The 21,419-nt window shown below is 42.8% G+C and overlaps 4 protein-coding genes across 5 annotated transcripts in view; 2 read left to right on the top strand and 2 right to left on the bottom strand.

The window, feature by feature from the left end:
- Window positions 1-453: 453 nt before the first annotated feature.
- On the top strand, window positions 454-3,591 carry six9 (SIX homeobox 9). Its single transcript, XM_070829217.1, has 3 exons — window positions 454-846; window positions 2,208-2,368; window positions 3,367-3,591. Exons 1-3 carry the CDS (start codon window positions 454-456, stop codon window positions 3,512-3,514), a joined length of 702 nt encoding a protein of 233 aa, XP_070685318.1. The 3' UTR covers window positions 3,515-3,591.
- Window positions 3,592-3,826: 235 nt separating this feature from the next.
- Window positions 3,827-9,487, bottom strand: qpctla (glutaminyl-peptide cyclotransferase-like a). Its single transcript, XM_070829170.1, has 7 exons — window positions 8,981-9,487; window positions 7,413-7,559; window positions 7,038-7,331; window positions 6,472-6,633; window positions 6,067-6,166; window positions 5,861-5,977; window positions 3,827-4,662 (listed from the first exon to the last, which is right to left on the bottom strand). Exons 1-7 carry the CDS (start codon window positions 9,197-9,199, stop codon window positions 4,517-4,519), a joined length of 1,185 nt encoding a protein of 394 aa, XP_070685271.1. The 5' UTR covers window positions 9,200-9,487; the 3' UTR covers window positions 3,827-4,516.
- A 2,398-nt stretch (window positions 9,488-11,885) lies between these two features.
- On the top strand, window positions 11,886-16,868 carry LOC139200221 (ribonucleoside-diphosphate reductase large subunit). The gene is made up of 4 exons (XM_070829469.1): window positions 11,886-12,031; window positions 13,431-15,412; window positions 16,164-16,352; window positions 16,439-16,868. Exons 1-4 carry the CDS (start codon window positions 12,013-12,015, stop codon window positions 16,631-16,633), a joined length of 2,385 nt encoding a protein of 794 aa, XP_070685570.1. The 5' UTR covers window positions 11,886-12,012; the 3' UTR covers window positions 16,634-16,868.
- Window positions 16,869-18,106: 1,238 nt separating this feature from the next.
- Window positions 18,107-21,419, bottom strand: part of sipa1l3 (signal-induced proliferation-associated 1 like 3) — a 69,908-nt gene continuing 66,595 nt past the window's right edge. For both annotated transcript variants that reach the window (XM_070828752.1, XM_070828753.1), the window contains exon 24: window positions 18,107-21,113. In XM_070828752.1, the coding sequence (XP_070684853.1) occupies window positions 20,919-21,113 (195 nt within the window). In that variant the 3' untranslated portion in view covers window positions 18,107-20,918. The remainder of the gene's footprint in view (window positions 21,114-21,419) is intronic.

The raw sequence follows: 21,419 nt of genomic DNA, 5'->3' as shown, positions 1-21,419 counted from the left end.
GAACTATTTGTCAGAGGATTTTGCTTCTACTTTGGCTAGAAAATTTTTATTCAAATGTATTTTCGTTCTGCACAGCAAAACCACCATCCTCTTTCTCTCTCTGTGTGTGTCTCTGGGAGAATGCCAATACAATAGCAAAGATCCAAAATGTGTGTGTGTGTGTGTATGTCTGTGTGAGGGTGTGCAGGCATGTGTTTGTACAAGAGCAGGAGAGATGTGTGGCGTGTTGTTATAACCCTGATGGTCTCAAATTACCTGCATGATGAGTAATGATAAGCACACATGCTCGTACACATAGGTTTTGTTCATCCGCTGACGAGCCACAATGCTCCACGGAGGCTTCAGCTCTCCCTAGTTCAAACTACAAGGAGGTTGTTAGAGGACGTCTTCTCACAGACTCTGGTTCATCTCACATCTCAGGACCTTTTGGTTCACTGTCTGGTTTCCACAGCAATGATCTTCACAGCAGAGCAGGTGGCCTGTGTGTGCGAGGTCCTCCTGCAGAGCGGCTGCATGGATCGACTTGCTGTCTTCCTCCGCTCTCTTCCTCCTCCTTCCCTCTCCTCCTCTCCTCACCCTGGGGAGCTGGAGAGCCTGCTGAAAGCCAAAGCTGCGGTGGCCTTTCACCAGGGCAGCTTCGCCGACCTCTACACCCTGCTGGAGGGCTTCCCCTTCTCCCCTCACAGCCACCCGCTCCTGCAGCAGCTCTGGCTGCGAGCCCACTACTTAGAGGCCGAGAGGCAGAGGGGCCGGCCCCTGGGAGCTGTGGGGAAGTATCGTGTGAGGAGAAAGTTTCCTCTACCACACACTATCTGGGATGGAGAGGAGACCAGCTACTGTTTCAAGGTAGGCTACATTTTATTATCTCCTTAATTTTGATGAGCTGTGAAACTACCAACAATAGACGGTCAGATTGGAAAGGCCAGTGATGTAAAGTAACTAAGTGCGTTTACTCAACCACTGCACGTACTTCAAGTATAGTTTCTCAGTACTTGTTTGTATCTTTACATTTCAGGGAGAAATATTGTACTTATTACTCACAATGTTTATCTGACATCTGTCATTAGGCTACAAATAGTTACTTTGCAGATTCAGACTGTACATGAAAAACCACTAAAATATGATTTGTTACACATTAACACACTCACAAGTTGGCCTTTAGAAAGTAGTCACACTTTGTTCCACATCAACCAACTACAACTTTTAATATATCAGTAATAATGATTAAATCAAATTCTCTTACATGAGCCATTTTGTATAATAAGAACTTTTAATTTTGATATTTAGGGGATATTTTGCTGGTGGTACATTTTGACTTTTACTTATAACAGAGTATTTTCACACTTTGGCATCACTGTTTCTACTCTAATTAAGCACCTCACCTGATGACTTTTTACAGTGGTGCAAACTGTCAAGAGTGAAACACTTTGGCTTCAAGTAAAATAACAATTCATCATGAATAAATGTTAAATTGCAGAACCTAGTTTGCATAGCAACTTTCCAAAGAGAAACTTCCCTTTACAAGGTACATTGTGTCAGTTTGTAGTAATAACATACATTTGCTAATGTTGTAAAGTGGCACATGCTGAAAATAACAGCAACATTTTGCTGCCATTTTGCTCCAAGCAACGTTAAACGAAGTGGTGTGAAATTATTAAAGTAACTTTTTACCACATTTACAGCAATATTTGTGAACTTTGTCAAATTTGCTAAAATAGAAATGATGAAATATTAATGTTTAAAATATATATTAAGTATGCAAGCATTAAATCTAAATATTAAATGCTAAATCTAAATGCTAAATGTCATGAGTGACATCAAATATTTTGTTAATATGCAAATTCACACTGCCACTCAGCAGTGTCAAATAAAAGTATCAAAATAAAAGCACTAGATTTAATATTTAGATTCAACATTTAGATTTAACACTGACATTGGTAACACACAGCAAGTATGACAAAATCCACAAATATTGCTGTAAATCTGATAAAAAAGTGACTTTAAAAAAGTCACACCATAATTGTTTGGAGCTAAATTTGGTGAAATGTTTCAGCATGTGCCACTTTGGCGCCTCATATTTAAACCTGTAGAAACTTCAGATTTAGTTTGGTTTAATTACTCTGGTACTGATTAAGATATCATGTGTGGTTTGTCTGTGTGTTTGAACAACAATTCAGGCTTTACTTCATTTATCCACTTACTAACAGGAAAAATCGCGGAGTATACTCCGGGAGTGGTACCACCATAAACCGTATCCCTCCACCCGGGACAAGAGGGAGCTGGCAGCGGCCACCGGCCTGACAACCACACAGGTCAGCAACTGGTTCAAGAACCGCAGGCAGAGGGACAGGACCGCAGACGTTACCGGGTCAGTGAGCCGGCAGCTGGTCGCTCTCCAGGGAATTGTCTCATTTTAATCACTTAATGCTCTCCTACGTACCAGCAGCAAGTTATTTTACAAACATGTTTAGATAACGTGACTTTTTAACAAGATTAAGTAATTTGCAAGCAAGGGAAGCTGCTCTCACTACAAGTGGATGGATACACAGTGACCAAGCTATCCGTTAGTTTAGAGCAGAAGGTTTTATAATTAATCAAATTGATTAAAACAATGATATATATACAAATACACACACACACACACACACACACACACACACACACACACACACACACACACAAGTTGCTGTTCTCTAACAAGGAGCTTAACAGCAAAATTCACAACAGGTTTGATCCATGAATCGACCAATACATTTCCTGCTTCAGTTAGAATTGGTATTTAAACAGTCCTCCTCATAGATAGATAGATAGATAGATAGATAGATAGATAGATACAGGACAGACTCAAGGGAGGTTCAAGAACTCAAGGGATATATATATATATATATATATATATATATATATATTCTTGAGTCAGATGCATTAAAATCTCTGAGTCAAGAACCCAAACTAAAACAGACAAAGAGTCAGAATAAATTGAGATAAGCACTAATTCATTAATCCATATCCATCCAAATCCAAATCTCAGTGAATGTATGTGATGCTTAGTTTGTTTGTTTGGAGAAAGATGACCTGTCTTCATTTTCTGGTGGCCTAATGGATATATTCATCTTAATACAGCAATAACTGTTTTGGTAAAAGTCTAATAATTATTTATCATAATCATGAATTATTTTCTACATTTTAAGAATGGATCCTATCCTATTGTTAAGACTGGAAAACTACTTACATTTCTCTCACTTTATTATTATTTATCCATAGAATAACACCACCCTCTTGTGGTTAAAATGAGACATGATTCAAGATTTCACAGTGTTTGACACGATCAGGTAGTTTGTTTCTGATGCTCCTCATCTCTCCCTTCAGATTCCAAATATCTCGCCCTGGAGGAACCTCTGGAGAAGTCTACCTGTCCTCTGACAATGACTTTTCACCTCCGGGCAGCCCACATCCCCAATACCACTGCCCTCCACCTCCACCCCTCTCTCACCCACCACTACCCCACATCATTTGAGTCTGTCCTTCACACGTGTCACTGGTGACTTCGGCTTTGTTAAATGCATCATTTTCAAAAGAAAAATCCCTCTTGAATGTAAAATCTATTTTCTGGTGTCTGTAACATAAATAGTTTAAGTAAAGTTTTTACCAAAACATGACTTAGCAGACATTGTTCTTTAACTTGTTTAAGAGATAATAAGAAGAAGAATGTTGGTACAGTGTTTGTTCATGTTTCTAAAAATTGTAGATTTTTCAGTGTTTCTGATGCTGAAAAATTGCATACAAATCAAAGAGACACTGAATAAAACCATTTTAACTTTATTGCAGATGTTTCACTACACCTTTTACATGGTGCAAAATAAAATCTGTTGGATTTTCACATGATACGAGCATTACACTGACACCAAATGTGCAGTATAGCCATATGATATAGCTAGCAATTAGTAACAGCAGGTTGTAAGGCCAAGAGGATCCTCACTCGAGTGAAGGTAAAGTCATCGGGATTATCAACGGATACGATCCAGCTGTGGTTCAGCATGTTTCACAGCAGCTCGGAGAGCTCAGTTGGTTACATAGTCTGTCTTTAAGAGGACATTAGTGCATCTCGATCATATTGACAGGGTAGGCTTTTCTGTTCACAGGAATTAAGCGGGAAAAAAAAAAAAAAAATTCACAGACTCAAGTTTCCCCAAATGTTCCTCCAGTACCATGATGCCATGACTAATAGTATTTGAATTAAGAGTCTTTCTGTCCGCATCACCTGATCCGACATTTGGATGGGGCTCTCCAGCTCACCCCTCACATGCCAAGGAGAGCGCTCAGTCCGGCAGGGCCAAGTCTTTGGTAAAGTTTCAGCTCGTATCCAGTCACACTAATAACAGTTTGGTTCTTTTTTTACCAGGTTCTTCTGTTGTGGGTCTAATTCACGCTGGTCATCTACCTGTTATTTGTCATCAGTGTGACAGACCGGTGACCGCTGCGTTGACCATCACCACAAATATTTGTCAGAGTTTGGTGTTCAGAAGCCAAGATACTCTGCTAGAAACACCGCCATGATCTTGGTCAGGTTCACCACAGTGGGACGGTGCATGTTCTCCTCCGTGTCGTCCAGCGTGTGCCAGAACTGTGGGAAGGGAGTGGCGATGACGTGCAGCACCGGGACGCCTGTATATGTGTGTGTAGAGGGGAGAGGACATGCTTACAGGCATACAAATCAGTGGCGTAGTGCAGCGCGATGCAGGCGTATCTACTTATTTTTCAATCTGCATTCTGTTTTCTCACTTCTTAATCCCTTCTGTTATGCATCAGTGTGCAGTGATTAAACCAAGCCCTGGTTTAATCGACATTGACGTGGTTCACTGAGCGTAACAACACATGTAGTGGCTTCGCCCACTACACGTAGACAACAGTCAGTTAACTGGCCCACTGACAGACCCCGATCACAGTTTTTCTACACCTCCGTGCTTTGTAGTTTTCCAACGTGAGCAATAGTTTACAAAGATTTTATTTTAAATATCTCCTGTTGTACAGTTTTCCTCTTGCTTGCATTTTTGTCCAAGGAAGTGTAAAGAGCCGTGCGTATAAGTTTGTCCACCAGTTATAAAGTGTAGCTTGTGTGGGCCTGACTATTAAAAGCTGTACATACATAGTTTATCTTAAATTCAACTCAAACTTGACCAGACTAAAGCAGTGTTTTCTTCAGAGTTCCTCCCTGCTGTCTGGTGCAACATTTAATTTAAAATTTGTCACAACAATTTGATAATAAGTAATCAACTCTTCAATGTAAAACAATCATCAGTGTCAGAGTCAGGTAAGCCTTTAAGTGTGAAAACTGGACCCAACTTTCAGCTGCATTTTTCTAGAGAAATACTCAGGTCCAAATGAGTTTTGATTATTTTTTTGACACACACATGTTTGTCACCACAATAAAGCTCGCCATCAAAACTTTACCGTCAAACCAGTTGCCTTGAATGCGGCCTCATCATTATTACAGCGCTGATCTGGCAGGCGATTCTTCTTAGCAGCTCCTGTTGTGTTCACTTTCTCTCAGCCTACAAATATAGGTACTAAAGGTTCTCCATGGTGTACACGGTTTGCGTCCATCAGTTATATAAGTGAATAAACTAGTAAAACAGGTTTGGACAGTATCGATTGCAAAACCAGCACCTCTTCTGTGGCTCATGTTTCGTAATGATCCTTACCCCCTGAAGTCAAGCAGCAGAATTTACGTGATAATGTGCAAGAAGAGTCTTACATATCACTGTAACACAAAGCTTTAAGTGTTGCTAAAAGGGCTGCTACCACTGATACACACACATCCTAACACAAACTCTGTGAGGCAGTTGTCATGGTTGTCACTCACCTTTGTGAAGGAAGGGGATGTGGTCGTCCTGTACAGGTCCAAGGTACACATCCTTCCTAAAATACGTCTGCTCTGAGGGGTGAGATGTCAGAAGACCCTGTCGATGGAGTCTCTTCTCTGAGAGTGAGCAGTGAGGGCAGCGGAGTTAGGGCCAACAGTGGAGAGGGATTTTAAATTTTCATGAAAAATTTACACCCGGCACTTACCGGCAGCAATCAGACGGTCAAACCAGCGTGCTGTGTTGTCAAAGTGATTCGCTATAAGTGGATCGGGAGCGCCGAGCAGGTCTAACAACACAAAGAGGTCCTGGAGGGAAGGACAAATGAGAGGTCAAGAGAGTTTCCTTTTAATCATAGTAAAAACACACATAGAAACAGTTAAGTTACATGAGAAACAAAGCAGTTTAGAGTTTGTAGCTACATTTGGGCTGTTACATTTAAGTTAGTGGTCCTAAATATAATAGGGCGTCAGTTTATAAAGACCTGCCGCTATTGTTAAGCGAACCTGTGTTTTAGCCAGACTGCTAAATTCAGCCTGGTCATACATAATTTAGTGTGTCTGGATCAGGATGTAAAGTGTGTTTCCATACAGAGCAAACATGGTTTCCTCACCACAGCATGCAGCATGGTGGTGTGTGTGGAGCCCGCGGGGTGAGGCGTGTTGGCCATGCGTTCGGCCAGGTGACGGGAGCCGTACAGCGAGTCTGTGGCGGTCCATTCTTCAAATGACTCCTCCCCATCGAAAAACACAAGCTGGAGAGACACTGGAAGTTTCTAGGAGGAAATCAAAAGAAAACGCACTTTACCGAGGCCAGTTTCAGTTTCTGCAGTGATGTTGCAGTGTGTATTCCCACAATAAATCACAGCCTCTGGAGGGACGCTGCTGTTTACAGATGACTGCTGCAAAGAAAGAAAGGGGCTGGAGTCAGCATTTTGTACTCTATACTGCAGGCACAGTGGCAAAGGGAAATGAGAGTATAAGAAAAAAAGAGAGAAACTACTCATGTCAGCATTTCAGGCCTTTTCCTCTTTGTCAAAGGAAGAAAGACAGGAAAGTATCAAACAAATAGGAAACTCATCTGCCTTATCTGTCCAGACGCTGTCTATATCTGAAGTGCAACCACTGCAAACCGCCAGGACGTCGATTCACACGTAAGAAAACACAACCGAGCACATACCTGCTGTTTGAATGATTTGAGCTGGGCATCCAGAGAGGTGGCAAGCTCCAGGATCATAGCACAGGGCACTGCTGAGTCACTGGCCCCCAGAAACACCTTCTCTGGGGCCTGGGGGTCCGGGGGCAGAGCCTTAGAGTCATAGTGGCAGGCCAGGAGCAGCCTGCGAGGGGCCGAAGGGTCCAGAGTGGCAACGATGTTGGTGAACGTGACCTGGCCACGAGGCGTTGGAGACTGGAAGGAGTCTAAGTCTATGGCCCAGCCGGCAGACAGCGAGGACAGAGTGGAGGTGATGTGCTGAAGCAGAGCGGAGAGGGTGGATTAAAAATGAGGGACGAAAGTGTGTAAAAGGCAGAAACTATTAATATCCACACACACCTGCTGTACGGCCAGGCTGCCTTGTGTCCCTGGGAGCCTCTCTGTCAGGATGGGCCTCAGGTGAGTCTCCCACAGGCGGGTATCGTCCACCTGAGAGGCCAGACGGCGGATCTGAGCTGGAGAACACTTACTGGGTTTGTGGGACAGCTGGATGGAAAGGAGGTAAGATTAATGATTAAAAATCACATGTGGGGTTCTGTGCACAAAACGTTTGGCAGCAGAGTGGAACAAGTGGACCAAGAATGAACAGTAAGAATCTGTCCAGGTCGATGTGGTACCACAACCTGATCCATGCTCTTCATATACGTGTTTGGACTTTATGTGTTTAGCCAACAGGCCTTACATCTCTCCATATTGTTATTATCATTTCTTTCTCCTCTAGTCTCGCGTCTTTTGCACGTCTGTCCATCCTGGTGGAGCGACTGCTGTAACTCTTTCTGTAGTCTCTCCCTGTTATTTCCCATTAAAGGTTATTTCTTGTGTCTTTACCTGAGCAAAGTTGTGTGGTTTTGGGACTTAATAAATAAAACTGACTAGGCTTGGTTGACAGTGAAGGGACACAACTAATGATTACTTTCACTGTCGATTAATCTCCCGACATTATTGTTTGGTCCATGAAATGATAGGAAATTGTAATGTAGATTTTTCACTGACTGTCTAACATTCAAGACAAGTGCAAATATATAAACTGTTCCTCTTCTTCTTCTTATTGTTATTATCATAATTATCATTATGTTTTAGCTTTATTGTGCAGGATGAAGTGTGCTGAAGGGGTGAAAGTTTTTTTTTTTTTCTGTGCTCACCTTAAATATGAGCTTACAGGTGTACGTGTACAAGCATTGTGAAATCACAATGGATGTGGGAACTTGAAACCTTCATTGTACAAACACTGATGATGATGGACTCTCCTGTGAAGTAGGAGATGCCTCATTTCCACCAGTAAAAGTTTGGATAGTAAAAAATATTTACACACTTGTAGATATTGGATTTTAAAGGGTGAGTGAGGAGGTAACATAAAAGCACTTTGAGTAGTTGAAATGACTAGAATATACAAATACAGACCATTTACCAAAAGTAGAGAGAAAGTAATGTTAAAGATTTTTAAACAGAAAATACATTTTTTGGGGGGTTAAAAAACAATATCAGACACAAAATATTATTCAAAGCAGAGCAGGGCTACATGTCTGAAAAAGACTAAACACAATAATAATTATCATATAAGACCATAAAAAAGTAGTAAACCAGAAGATTTGCTTAAAAAATGACCTAAATGTTTAACCAGTTACAAAAATAGTTTTAATGCTTTTAGCTTTAATGAATCAAATATAAACAAAAGCTAAATAAACAGTACTGTGGAGGAGGAAATATGGCAGAAAATGACTATTTAAAAGCTGTAGAGGGACACAACTCATAGCTGTTTGTCACCACTGACTTCACCTGTATCAGGTTACTATGAGATGTTACAGCACAGAAGTCCAGACAGTGTAACAGCAGCTGGTTATGACTATTAACTAGTCCCACACCTGCAAAACAAGTGTACATGTTCATGTATTTGCTGGTTCTCTTACCCTGTCTTTGGTCAGATCTGCGGCTGGCATGCGGTTCACGCGTCCATCGGTGGTGTCGTTGGACAGGTAGACTCCCAGCACCACCGCCAGCACCAGGACACCGAGGAGACACAGCAGCAGTACCCGGGCCCGGGGCATCCGCACCCGGTCACAGCCGGGGAGAGAGCCGCTGCCGTTGCTCTGCTGCAGAGGCTTGTAGCGCCGACTGGACCTGGACATGACTGTGGAGGCAACGTGGACCAGTCGGTCCTAACAGCGACGTGTGCAGACGGACTTGTGGAGCGAGCAGGAGGGAAACCCACACAGGAAGTCAGGGAGGACGCTGGCTAGAGGAAAACTGGCTCAGCCTGCAGTCCTCTCTCAACATAATGATTCATCCTCCGCCTTAAATAGCCCGTCTGTTGTGGTCCCGGTCCTCCAGGCGACTCCAGCAACCCACTCCTTTGAAGACATGGCCGAATAAAAGGCCGCTTTGATCAAGTTAATCCAGGAAACATTATAATTTAAACAAAACCCGATGAATTGTGCCTGCTGTTTTCTCTCTACCGCCGCGTTAAAATCATTTGCATCCACTAACAGCTGCTACAGAGGACAGCTGAGACCAAGCGACCGTGGAGCAAACTTGTCACAACTCTTCTGGTGCAGCAGTCCTCATAAAAATGTACACATTTCACGCCTCGTCTTAACGGGACATGTTGGTGCTCACAGACTGTGTTCAGAGACCAGATCGGTACATCCGGGGACTGCAGCTGACGACACGTGCCCGCCCCTCAGTGAGGAAACAAACACTCCCCGTAGACTTTAATGTCACAGCGGAGCCACACAAAGTCTGTAGCAAACCACCTGAATCTAATTACTTCATAAATGACCTGAAGACACCACGTCAGGCAAATATTAAGAAACACATGTGACTTGTTTTCTCACGCTGGCAGAGGAGCCACGCAGCTGCTAACAGGAACATGTAGCGTTAGCATGTAGCTTGGAGCCATAAAAGCCTCCATCAGGAGCAGAACAGGACCAAATCAGACATCAACGGTGTGGGATTACATTCTGGTGCAACCAACTCCACAGCATCTGTGCGGCAGGGAGTTATTAAATGAAATGGACTTGTTGAAGTCAAGTAGTAGTGTAGTAGAGTTGAACACATTTTATTGTGAGCCCTGTCAGAAGTGAGATCAGTCACGCATCACACAGACAACCTGAGACCAGGAGGCTTTCTTCAGACAGCTGTGGCAGGTTTCGTTATTACAGAATATACAAACCAGCCTTGTTCCAGTTTTACATTAAAGTTTCACATTTACCAGGTCAACAAACTGCTCCTTTCACAGCAGAAACCTCTACTGGATAAGTATTGATGATGTTATCTAACCTGAATGAACTTGGCCGATACAGAGGGGGTACAGCCGACACCTGTTTGAGCCTCAGGTGGCTTATTGAACTTGACCGGAATTAGTTTGTATCTCCGGTCAGTGCCGATATAAATGAACTGATGGACACTGTTACTGTCTTTGTTTTCCTCTAAAAGGCGCCGTGGAGATGAGCGATGCTCCTCTGGGTGACTTTCAGTCGGACTGTTTTATGGCTAAAAGGCGCTGACTTCTTTCATGTGTTGATGGTGGCTGGCAAACAGCGCCGCTACCGACACCTACTGGACAGGAGTGGAACTACAGCAGATAATATTCAACCAGTTCAATAGAAAAACAGCAGAGGTGGAAAGTAATGTGTATTTCAGTACAGTGTTGAGGTATTTCTGCTTAACACTAGTCATTACATTTTATACTTCGTATACTACAGATATAAGAGATTTGACTTCGGGTTTTCCACTGCTCTCGTGTACTTACACATAAACAGACAAAAAGGGAGACAAGAAAAACAAAGTTGAACAAAATACACAAAGCAAACACACATTTAACATAAGCAAAAAACACACACATACACACACACACACACATATATATATATATATATATATATATATATATATATATATATATATATATATATATATATATACACATACATATATATATGATAAAGAATGTGTAGAGGACAATAGTGCAATGATGCTGGAACAAATATGGAATGACTATGTACAGGTTCGGTTATATGCATGAAGTAGGTAGGACATGGACCAGACTGTTTTCTGCAGAGACAGAGTAGGTGCAGTGTAACAGGATTATTGCACAGGGATTTGTGTCTGACACTGTGACAGATTTAAGTCATTAATGGTGCGATGGCCAGTGGACAGAACATGTTCATAACAATTTACAGGAAGACAGAGACAGACTAAAAACGACTAAAGACAACAAAGCTGAACAAAGACAAGTCAAAATAAACACAGAACTACATCACAGTGATATGTATATTAATGCATCAATTATTCCACTAATCCAATCTAATATATATTATTATTATCCAAGTACAGTAGAGTCTAGTTCTATAGCACTGAAAAAAGTCAACTCTCTACATTTCTACATTATTACCCCACAGTGAACCTCTATTCAACCTCTGGGTGGAATGACTAATATGTACTAAACTTCCTTTTCCTTTACAGCCTTGTCCAAATTATTGCATCATCCTCTTTTTACTCCCTAACTGGCTTTAGTCTGCAGGAAAGTTTTCTAACTTGTATTTTAACTCTTTCACTCTACATAATGTTAGAGATGATTAGTCATCCTGCATCAGGGATTAATAACAAAAACATGTTACATGACCTACTTTTCTCTCCCGCCAGATTTTGTCCGGGAAAATAATCGGAAACGGAAGCTGACGTCCTAACCTGCACGTGATTGGTCCTCAGACGTGAAGTCCCGCGTTCCCTTGCTCCTGATTGGTCCAAACGCCTGTCAGTCTCTGCCCACCGCCGTTACGTCTTCCGTACAAATACAACGTTAGCGGGGTTTTTGGGACTTATTCGCGCTTCAACCTGACAAGAGTCCGGCTGCACATTTAGACTCAGCGGAGACGGTGAAGTTGTTGCTGGACAGCTGCTGTTTTCTCCGGGGAGGCAAGCAACATCACACTCAGCGATCATGCATGTGATTAAGCGAGGTGAGCTTTTTTCTTCTTCTGGTTACTATAGATCAGTGTATGTAGCATCAGTTAGCTTCAGTGCTAACACTGACACTGATGTGGGTTCACCACATAATGACGCGTAAAAGCGACTGATTAAGAGTCATGTCACCCAGCCGAAACTTAGACGCCATGCTCCGGTTGGTAAAGCAGCGTGGGGTGGTTAGCTAATGGTAACTAGCAGCCCTCAGCTAGTCAGTTTAGTTAAACTAACTACTTAACCAGGGCTACATAGCAGGCGGCATTCAGAGCTGTTCAGCGACAGTTTAACAAACATCTCTTCTTAGAGAGTTAAGTTTGATGACTAGTAAATGTTGACGTCGACTCATTAAAATGATTTCTGAGCCCTAAGGACGGAGCTGTTTTATTGAAGTCAGTGTTTATGGCCTCAGCCTGAAGCCTTTGTTATAGTTGGCGCCAAAAGGCAAAGTTACCTAGTCCAGAGTGAGGAGACACTAGTCCACTTGTTCAGGTTGTTGGTCAGGAGAAGTTATTTCTTCAGTTATATTTGACTTTGGGTCACACTGTCGAGTCGATCATTTCACCACCACAAGCTGCTTGTTGCAGATTTAATCCAAACTGCATCCATCTGTGGTGTAAATGGTGCATTTCACAGGTATTATTGAAGTGTCAGTGATTAAAAAGCCAAATAGTTTCTTCTCTAAGGCCTTGACAGTTGTGCAAACAATTGTGGGTTTTTTGTTAGTCCTTAAGTAATTGCAGACCACAATAATTTACAATAGCATATTTTAGTCGCAAATATTGTCGTTGTTGCTGTACTGCTTTTATGTGATAACTTTAGTTACTATTAATTTGTATATTTACACTTATATAAAATGAAAATTATCAAATGTGATTGTGGGTTCAGCCACCAGTATATAATGTAATTAAAATCACGTCCAGCTTTACCAACTACAACTTATAATGTATGTTTGAGTCTGAATTGGGGTGTTGTGCATTTTCACTTAACACATTTTATATTTTTATACATAAGAGTACTTTTACACTGTAGTACTGCTATTTTTCCTCATGTAAAAGAGCTGAATACTTTTACCATTGGCTAATGGCTAAACCCCAGGAGGAATCATTGTGTTGAAGCCACATTAGAACCATTATGACTTTTGTAACTTGGTTTTTACTCCACATATTAAATGTCAGAAGCTTATTAATATTTATACAAAATGATGTGTGCCAATTTAAAACAGCAGTCAGCGTTGGACCTGACTGGATTTTTTCCCTTTCTTAATCATGATTGATCTTTATTGATGCAGCTAGTAGTTTCATCGTGGCTGTCTATTGATGTTAAAGTCTTGCTGAGTGACACTAATGCCAGTGGTGACCGGGCTAACTGAGAATCATTTCCTTGTTTGTTCCTCAGATGGACGCCAGGAGCGCGTCATGTTCGATAAAATCACCTCTCGCATCCAGAAGCTGTGCTACGGACTGAACAGCGACTTTGTGGATCCGGCCCAGATTACCATGAAGGTCATCCAGGGTTTGTACAGCGGAGTCACCACTGTGGAGCTTGACACACTGGCCGCAGAGATCGCTGCCACTCTCACAACTAAACACCCCGACTACGCCATCCTCGCTGCCCGGATCGCCGTTTCAAATCTGCACAAAGAGACGAAGAAGGTGTTCAGTGACGTGATGGAGGACCTGTACAACTACATCAACCCCTTAAATAGACACCACTCTCCCATGATCTCCAAGGAGACGCTCGACCTCGTTCTTGACAACAAAGACCGCCTCAACTCGGCCATAATTTATGACAGAGACTTCTCCTACAACTTCTTCGGCTTCAAGACTCTGGAGCGGTCCTACCTGTTGAAGATCAATGGCAAAGTGGCGGAGCGACCGCAGCACATGCTCATGCGAGTGGCTGTTGGAATCCACAAAACCGACATCGACGCAGCCATCGAGACCTACAACCTGCTGTCGGAGAAGTGGTTCACCCACGCCTCCCCCACACTCTTCAACGCAGGAACCAACAGGCCACAGCTGTCCAGCTGCTTCCTGCTCGCCATGAAAGACGACAGCATCGAAGGCATTTATGACACGCTGAAGCAATGCGCCCTCATCTCCAAATCGGCTGGAGGAATCGGGGTGGCGGTCAGCTGCATCAGATCGACTGGGAGCTACATTGCTGGCACCAACGGCAACTCCAACGGGCTAGTGCCCATGCTGAGGGTGTACAACAACACGGCCCGGTATGTGGACCAGGGCGGCAACAAGAGGCCCGGCGCCTTTGCCATGTACCTGGAGCCGTGGCACTTTGACGTGTTTGACTTCCTGGAGCTGAAGAAGAACACAGGAAAGGAGGAGCAGCGAGCCAGAGACCTTTTCTACGCCATGTGGATCCCCGACCTGTTCATGAAGAGAGTGGAGAGCAACCAGGACTGGTCTCTGATGTGTCCAAACGAGAGCCCCGGGCTGGACGAGTGCTGGGGGGAGGAGTTTGAGAAGCTCTACACCACATATGAGAAGGAGGGCAGGGTCAAGCGTGTGGTGAAGGCTCAACAGGTGTGGCACGCCATTATCGAGGCCCAGACAGAAACCGGCACGCCATACATGCTGTACAAAGACGCCTGCAACAGGAAGAGCAACCAGCAGAATCTGGGCACCATCAAGTCCAGCAACCTCTGCACAGAAATCGTCGAATACACCAGCCATGATGAGGTGGCGGTCTGTAATCTGGCCTCCATCGCACTCAACATGTACGTCACGCCCGAGCGGACTTTTGACTTTAAAAAACTAGCCAGTGTGACCAAAGTAATTGTCAAGAACTTGAACAAGATCATCGAGATTAACTACTATCCAGTGCCTGAAGCGGAAAAGTCCAACAAGCGCCACAGGCCAATAGGAATCGGTGTCCAAGGCTTGGCCGACGCCTTCATCCTCATGCGTTACCCGTTCGAAAGTCCAGAGGCTCAGCTGCTGAACAGTCAAATCTTTGAGACCATCTACTACGCCGCCCTGGAGGCGAGTTGCGAGCTGGCGGCCGAGCTCGGCCCCTATGAGACGTACGAGGGCTCTCCCGTCAGCAAGGGCGTCCTCCAGTACGACATGTGGGAGAAAACGCCCACCGACCTGTGGGACTGGAAGCTGCTGAAGGAGAAGATCGCCAAGCACGGTGTGAGGAACAGCCTGCTGCTCGCCCCGATGCCCACAGCCTCCACCGCCCAGATCCTGGGCAACAACGAGTCAATCGAGGCCTACACCAGCAACATCTACACCCGCAGGGTGCTCTCCGGGGAGTTTCAGATCGTCAACCCTCATCTGCTCAAAGACATGACGGAGAGGGGACTGTGGAGCGAGGAGATGAAGAACAAGCTCATCGCTCACAACGGGTCCATCCAGGTAATCCGTGACATCCACATTGCATATCATAGGAAGTAAACACCTTACAGGTGGTGATTGGATGGTGATTTTTGTCATCTCGTCGGCTCCAGACAAATTTAACGCATCACACAACTGGACTTTGTCGCATTTAGAGCTGCAACAATTAATTGATTAGTCAATTGAAATTAAAACAATTTGCTACTATTTTAGAAAATCAATTGATCATTTTTGGCAGATTCCAAACAAAATGCCAAACATTTATCAAGCTTTATTTATATAGTGCCAATTCATAACGGTGTTATCTCAAGACGTTTTACATAAAGAGCAGGCCAAACTCTTAATTAAGAGAGAGACCCAGGACAGGAGAGTTGGTGCAGACATTTGGCAACTAACAATTATTTTCTAGATTAATTGTCCATCATAACCTCCTAGAGCCCAAAGTGACATCTTTAGAGTCATTATTTACTTAACTTTATTGATCAAAAAATGTTTTGATAATACTACTATTGATGGTGCTGGGAGAACCAGGGTCCAGTTTTCATGGTTGATCATTTTGTTTGTGAAATGTCAGAAAATAGTCAAATTGCTTTTTTTCTTTCCAGTTTAGCATCATATAAAATGAAGGACCTGGAACCAGCTGTTTGACATTTTTGCTGCTTAATTTTCATATGAATTGACTATTTTATGTTTAGCAGTAAACAAAGCCCACAAGATTTCTTGTTTTTATCTTGTACAAAACATTTCAGAGCTTGTTTGTTTGTCTCAACAGAACATTGACGAGATCCCAGAGGATCTGAAGCAGCTGTATAAAACCGTGTGGGAAATCTCCCAGAAGACCGTGCTCAAGATGGCCGCCGACCGCGGCGCCTTCATCGACCAGAGCCAGTCCCTGAACATCCACATTGCAGAGCCGAACTACGGCAAACTGACTAGCATGCACTTCTACGGCTGGAAACAGGTAAGAGAGACGAGGAGGACAAAGAACGAACGTTTGCTGCGATGAAATCAGACGTGTGCTAAAGTCACTTGCTCCTCTCGCCGCAGGGCCTGAAGACGGGGATGTACTACCTGAGGACGAAGCCCGCCGCAAACCCCATCCAGTTCACCCTGAACAAGGAGAAGCTGAAAGAGGTGCAGGAGCCCGTCAAGGCCTCCGAGGAAGAGATCAAAGAGCGTAACATGGCGGCCATGGTGTGTTCTCTGGAGAACCGAGACGAGTGCCTCATGTGTGGGTCCTAAACGTGTCACTGTAACTGCTGGGACTTGACGGTGAAGCTTCGGGTGGCGCATGTTCTACAAGTTTGTCTGCCACAATTCAAACTTGAGCGATTTTCATAGAGCGTGCTCTGATGCCCTGCTGAATGTATAGAACTAATTTTATTGAAAATAAGTCTGTCAACTCTTCTGTCAATGCAAGTACTTACCACAATTATTTTATGTTTAAAATAGGATTTGTAAAGGAAAATAAAGTTTTACATGCAAGTTGTGTGATGTGGAAGTAAATCAACTTAAAACGTATCAAACAAAACAGAGCTGTAGGGCTGCAGTTACTGATTTTTATTGTCGTCATAAGATATTTAGTTTATTAAACGTCAACTAAAGGTGAGAAACTAAAATATCCTATAAATATCTTGCAGATATGTACTTAAACTCAATTTAGCATGTGAGACCAAAATGAGCAGCAAATATCTGGCATTTTTTGCATGAAATATAAATGATTAGTTGAATTATTTGGTCCACAAAATGTTTTTTTTCATACAATATTGATTAAAAGTTGTTAAATATTTCATTAACTTAAATGGATAGTTGGAGTTAAATTGAACATTTTGGAGGTTTGAACTTTGAGAAAAATCTTGGGCTCGAGAAATGATGTGAACAAAGCGATCGTAAAAACAAATTATTCTGATAGGTATTTTATTTTGGATTTGAGATGGCTGGTAGGTAGAACAAGTTTTGGAGCTGAAGAAGCTACAGTGGCTGTAATTTAATCCTTTGGTGCGACCTCTTCTGTCAAAGTACGTCCACTAAAAGTGCTTTTTACCACCAACAGATTGTTATTCAAAGTGTCTGACAGCATTAAGTAAAGGATCCCTACAGAGAAAGACCTGGAAGATCCTTTTGAGTTATTCACAAACAGCTGTTAAATCGCTCTCTCCAAAGCCACCAGACTCCATAGAGAGAAACAGTAGTTTTATCTCACAAAACAGGAGTTGTTAGTTTGTGTTGTTGTGTCACTTTAATGTTTTAAATTGCTGGTTCGGATCCACTAACAACCGATGGAGACAGCTGTAAGCAGTCACTTCTGTGTTCTGCACTGTAAAATTATTGGTTTTGTCAATGGAGTCTGGTGGCTTTGAACAGCTGTTCATGGTTAAACCAAAAGGATCTTCCAGGTCTTTCTCTGTAGGGATCCTTTACTTACAGACACTTAGAACATCAATCTGAGCCCATCAGTGGTAAAAACAAACACTTAGTGGACGTACTTGATGAGTTGCCCCAAAGGATTAAATTACAGCCATTGAGCTTCTCTGCCGTCAGGTGACTTACTGGGCCAATAACTAAACTTTTTGTACCTACCAGTCATTTCAAATCCAAAATAAGTAAATAAGGGCCCAGGTTTAAAAATACCTGAGTTACCCTTTAAGAGAAATGAGGGGGGACAAACACAAATGGTCATTTCAAAAAGAATAAAACTAGACAATGTTCTGATAGTTATTTTTAATATATTTTTTATAAAATAATGAAAACATAATTTACACTTTTAAATGTACAAGTTATTACAACCCAAAGAAAAACAATGTTTGTGTCTATGCATCACGTACCCCCCCTGCCACATGCAGAAAGCACCGATGCACAAGGAGGAAAGACGCCAGAAAATAGAAAAACGAGGAACCATACAAATCAGTTTTGTACAGAGATCAGAAGTGAAACAGCATACACAAATAAAAACACAGTACCCTCTCATCTTCACTATTGTCTGCAACAGTGGGAATGTGTTAAAAAATAAATTATCAAAATATTTAACATCTAAAAAACAAGCCTAGTTATACAATATTACCATAATTGATTTGTTCAACAGGGATCGTTGTGTATGCTATAAATAGCTTACAATTATACATAACATGAACAAAATTTATATTAAAAAGAAAAAGAAAGGAACCACGCCCCTTTTACATAAGCAAACGAATGACACTGGCAGATACTAAAACCACATCTGGACCTGCGAAGCTGCGTGAATGACGGGTCTCCAGAGGAGGAGCAGGAGTGTGTCACTGAGCCCGACGACAGCCTGAATCTGTTCATCTCAGACGGGTAAAAGTCGCATTTCTGAACAGAAACTGAAGGATATGAACGTCACTGGTATAAAGGTTAACGGGATGACAACACCTCAACCTGAAACTGTGTAACTGGCTGCAGAGGAATAAAGGAGGCGGCAACATAGAGCCAGACGCAGTGTGTGTTTGTGTGTTAGTTTGTCTGGTTGTTTAGTGGGCTGAGGAGGAAGAAGACCAGATCACTACACTTGCTCCCTCTTGTGTCAGTAAAAAAATAGATATTTCTAAGAGTAGGAGTTGGGCGATAAAGATAAAATCTGTTGTCACGTTGTCACAGCTGAAAACCACATGAGAAGCTGTTTGTAATTGTCTGTTTGAGACTAATCCAGCAAATGAAACACTATGAGATCATAAAAACATCAGTCCTGCCAATTGATTTGCGACTACAAAGACCTAACACACCCATAAATATTAAAGAGATAACTAGAGTGGCATAAAGATGGCAGACAAATGTACATGTGCCTCCACAGCGCCCGCCGCCAACCGATGGTTTATTGTTATTAACAGCATCTCGAGGAACCTGAGCGAGTTGGGATTGAAAATTCAACAGTTCCAGTCAGACCAGGGAGGGAGTCATTGATCGACGGGGCAGAGCAGGAGATGATCATTTAGTACAATATCATCAGCAATATGTCTACTGACACAGGAAGATGAGATTCACCCTCTGTGGGGATGTATCGTCCATTCAGCACCAGCATCCGACACACACACACACACACACACACACACACACACACATCTCATCTCTGTATGAAAAATAGATATAGTAGACAATATCATTAAGCAAGCTAGCCAGTATAAATAGTGTCTTTTGTGTTCATTTGGGTTATCACAGAACACAGGGACAGACCCACACACACAGACCCACACACACACACACACAGGTTCTGATACGAAGGAGCTTCAGTGTTGTAGAGTGAGCTTCATGTACAGTAAATGTTTTCTATAACCACACGTTACTGATGACAGCTTTGTTTCGATTAATACGCAAAGAAGACGCAGTTATAAGAGTAGATTGACATTTTGGGAAATTTAATTATTCACTTTCTTTTTCTACTTTTTTCAGATGCCTTACAGCTCACTAGACAAAACCTCCACCATGAGACCAATAAGCGACTTTCCCCAGAATGTCAAAGTAACGCTTTAAATATTAGATTAAAAAGATCCTTTCAAAGACGCACGGTCATAACGGTTAAAATCCAGCACGTTTATATCTGAGATGATACGGCACTGCTGAAGAATAGTGAGACTTAACTTAAAAATGCACTACATTAGAGATATGATACTATTATATCACTGAGCTTCATGACGTCGGCCTCTTACACTCGCTGATGGCTTGTTTCACATCTCAGGGCCCCGGTTCAGCCACGTAAACGGGGGGCAGGAGAATATTGTGGCCCACAAGTTTCATATTACAGTAAACTAGTTTGTTCTTCACTCATTACAGCACATTCGACCTCTTCCTCACACACACACACACACACACACCGAAGGGTAATAAGATGCATCCCGCCTTGAACACAAACACTGTTGTGTCACACATAATGCTTCTGAGTGTTCGCTGTACCATCCGTTACACACACACACACACACACACACACACCTCTTTAGTACAACTGTTATACAACATCAGTACAATATAGATAATATTGATACATGAGAATTGTACCACACAGGCATCCATCTATAGTACCATGTCTGTAGAGCCTCCCTTACTTCTAGTGCATTCTGGGAGATGCAGTCTGTAATGAGTTTTTTTTTGGCTGATTCGCTGCAGGAACAGTATTAGGCCTCTCCAGGTGATGAAGTGTTCTCTAAAACAGTCAGGTTCTCCTCTCCTCTTCGCTCCTCTGGCATAGTAGCGCATGTGTTCATATATACATGACGAGTGTATAAGACTTTTGGACTTCAGTTTAGAAAAATAAACAGGCTCAGGGAACACAGAGGGAGGGTCTCTGCTTTCTGGGAGTGTTGCATTTTAAAAATCACGTCTTTTTTTTTTCTTGCTCTCTCTTTGCGGTTTAAGGCAGTCCAGTGGAGGCTGAGTGAGGTGACCTCTGCCGATCCTGTGTCTGTGTGTGCAAGGAATCGTGGGTAGTGAGACAGTATTTCTCTCAGTCGCCCTCCCCCTGTGCCCTGAACCTCACACTCTTCTTCCTCTTCTTGTTCTCCTGCTGCAGGTGCTGACATCACTCCCTGTTAGAGTCGGCGTCGTGCGTTAAGGAGAGCGCCTCGTGGCTGCTCTCTGGTTTGTTGACGTTAGTTAAAAGCACGCTGAACTTGCGCAGCTGCTCGCTGGCTGTGAGGCTCTCCTCCTGCAAGCGCTGGTTGTTCTCTCTCAGGTTGGCCATCTCCGCCAGCAGAACTACTTTATCCTGCTTCTCCTGGTGGTAGAAAGACAGAGGAAGAGGAAGGGTGACTTTACAGTCAAGATTTTCACTGTTATTAAAGGAAAAGTTTGACATTTTGGGAGATAATCTTGTTTACTTTTTCACTGAGAGTCAGAACAGAAGATCAGCACCGCTCTATCTGTCCGCTAAATATGACGCTACAGCCAGAGATGCTTAGCTTAGCTTAGCATAAAGACTGGAAACAGAGGATAACTGCTAGCCTTACTCTGTCCAGTGGCAACAAAAATAGTAAAACTATAACCTCTTGTTTTTTGTACAGATTAACCCGGAGTACAAGAC

Source organism: Pempheris klunzingeri, chromosome 4 (genome assembly GCF_042242105.1).
Source record: "Pempheris klunzingeri isolate RE-2024b chromosome 4, fPemKlu1.hap1, whole genome shotgun sequence".
Lineage (NCBI taxonomy): Eukaryota > Metazoa > Chordata > Actinopteri > Acropomatiformes > Pempheridae > Pempheris > Pempheris klunzingeri.
Note: the sequence above shows the minus strand (reverse complement) of the source record. Positions and strands in the feature narration are given on the sequence as shown.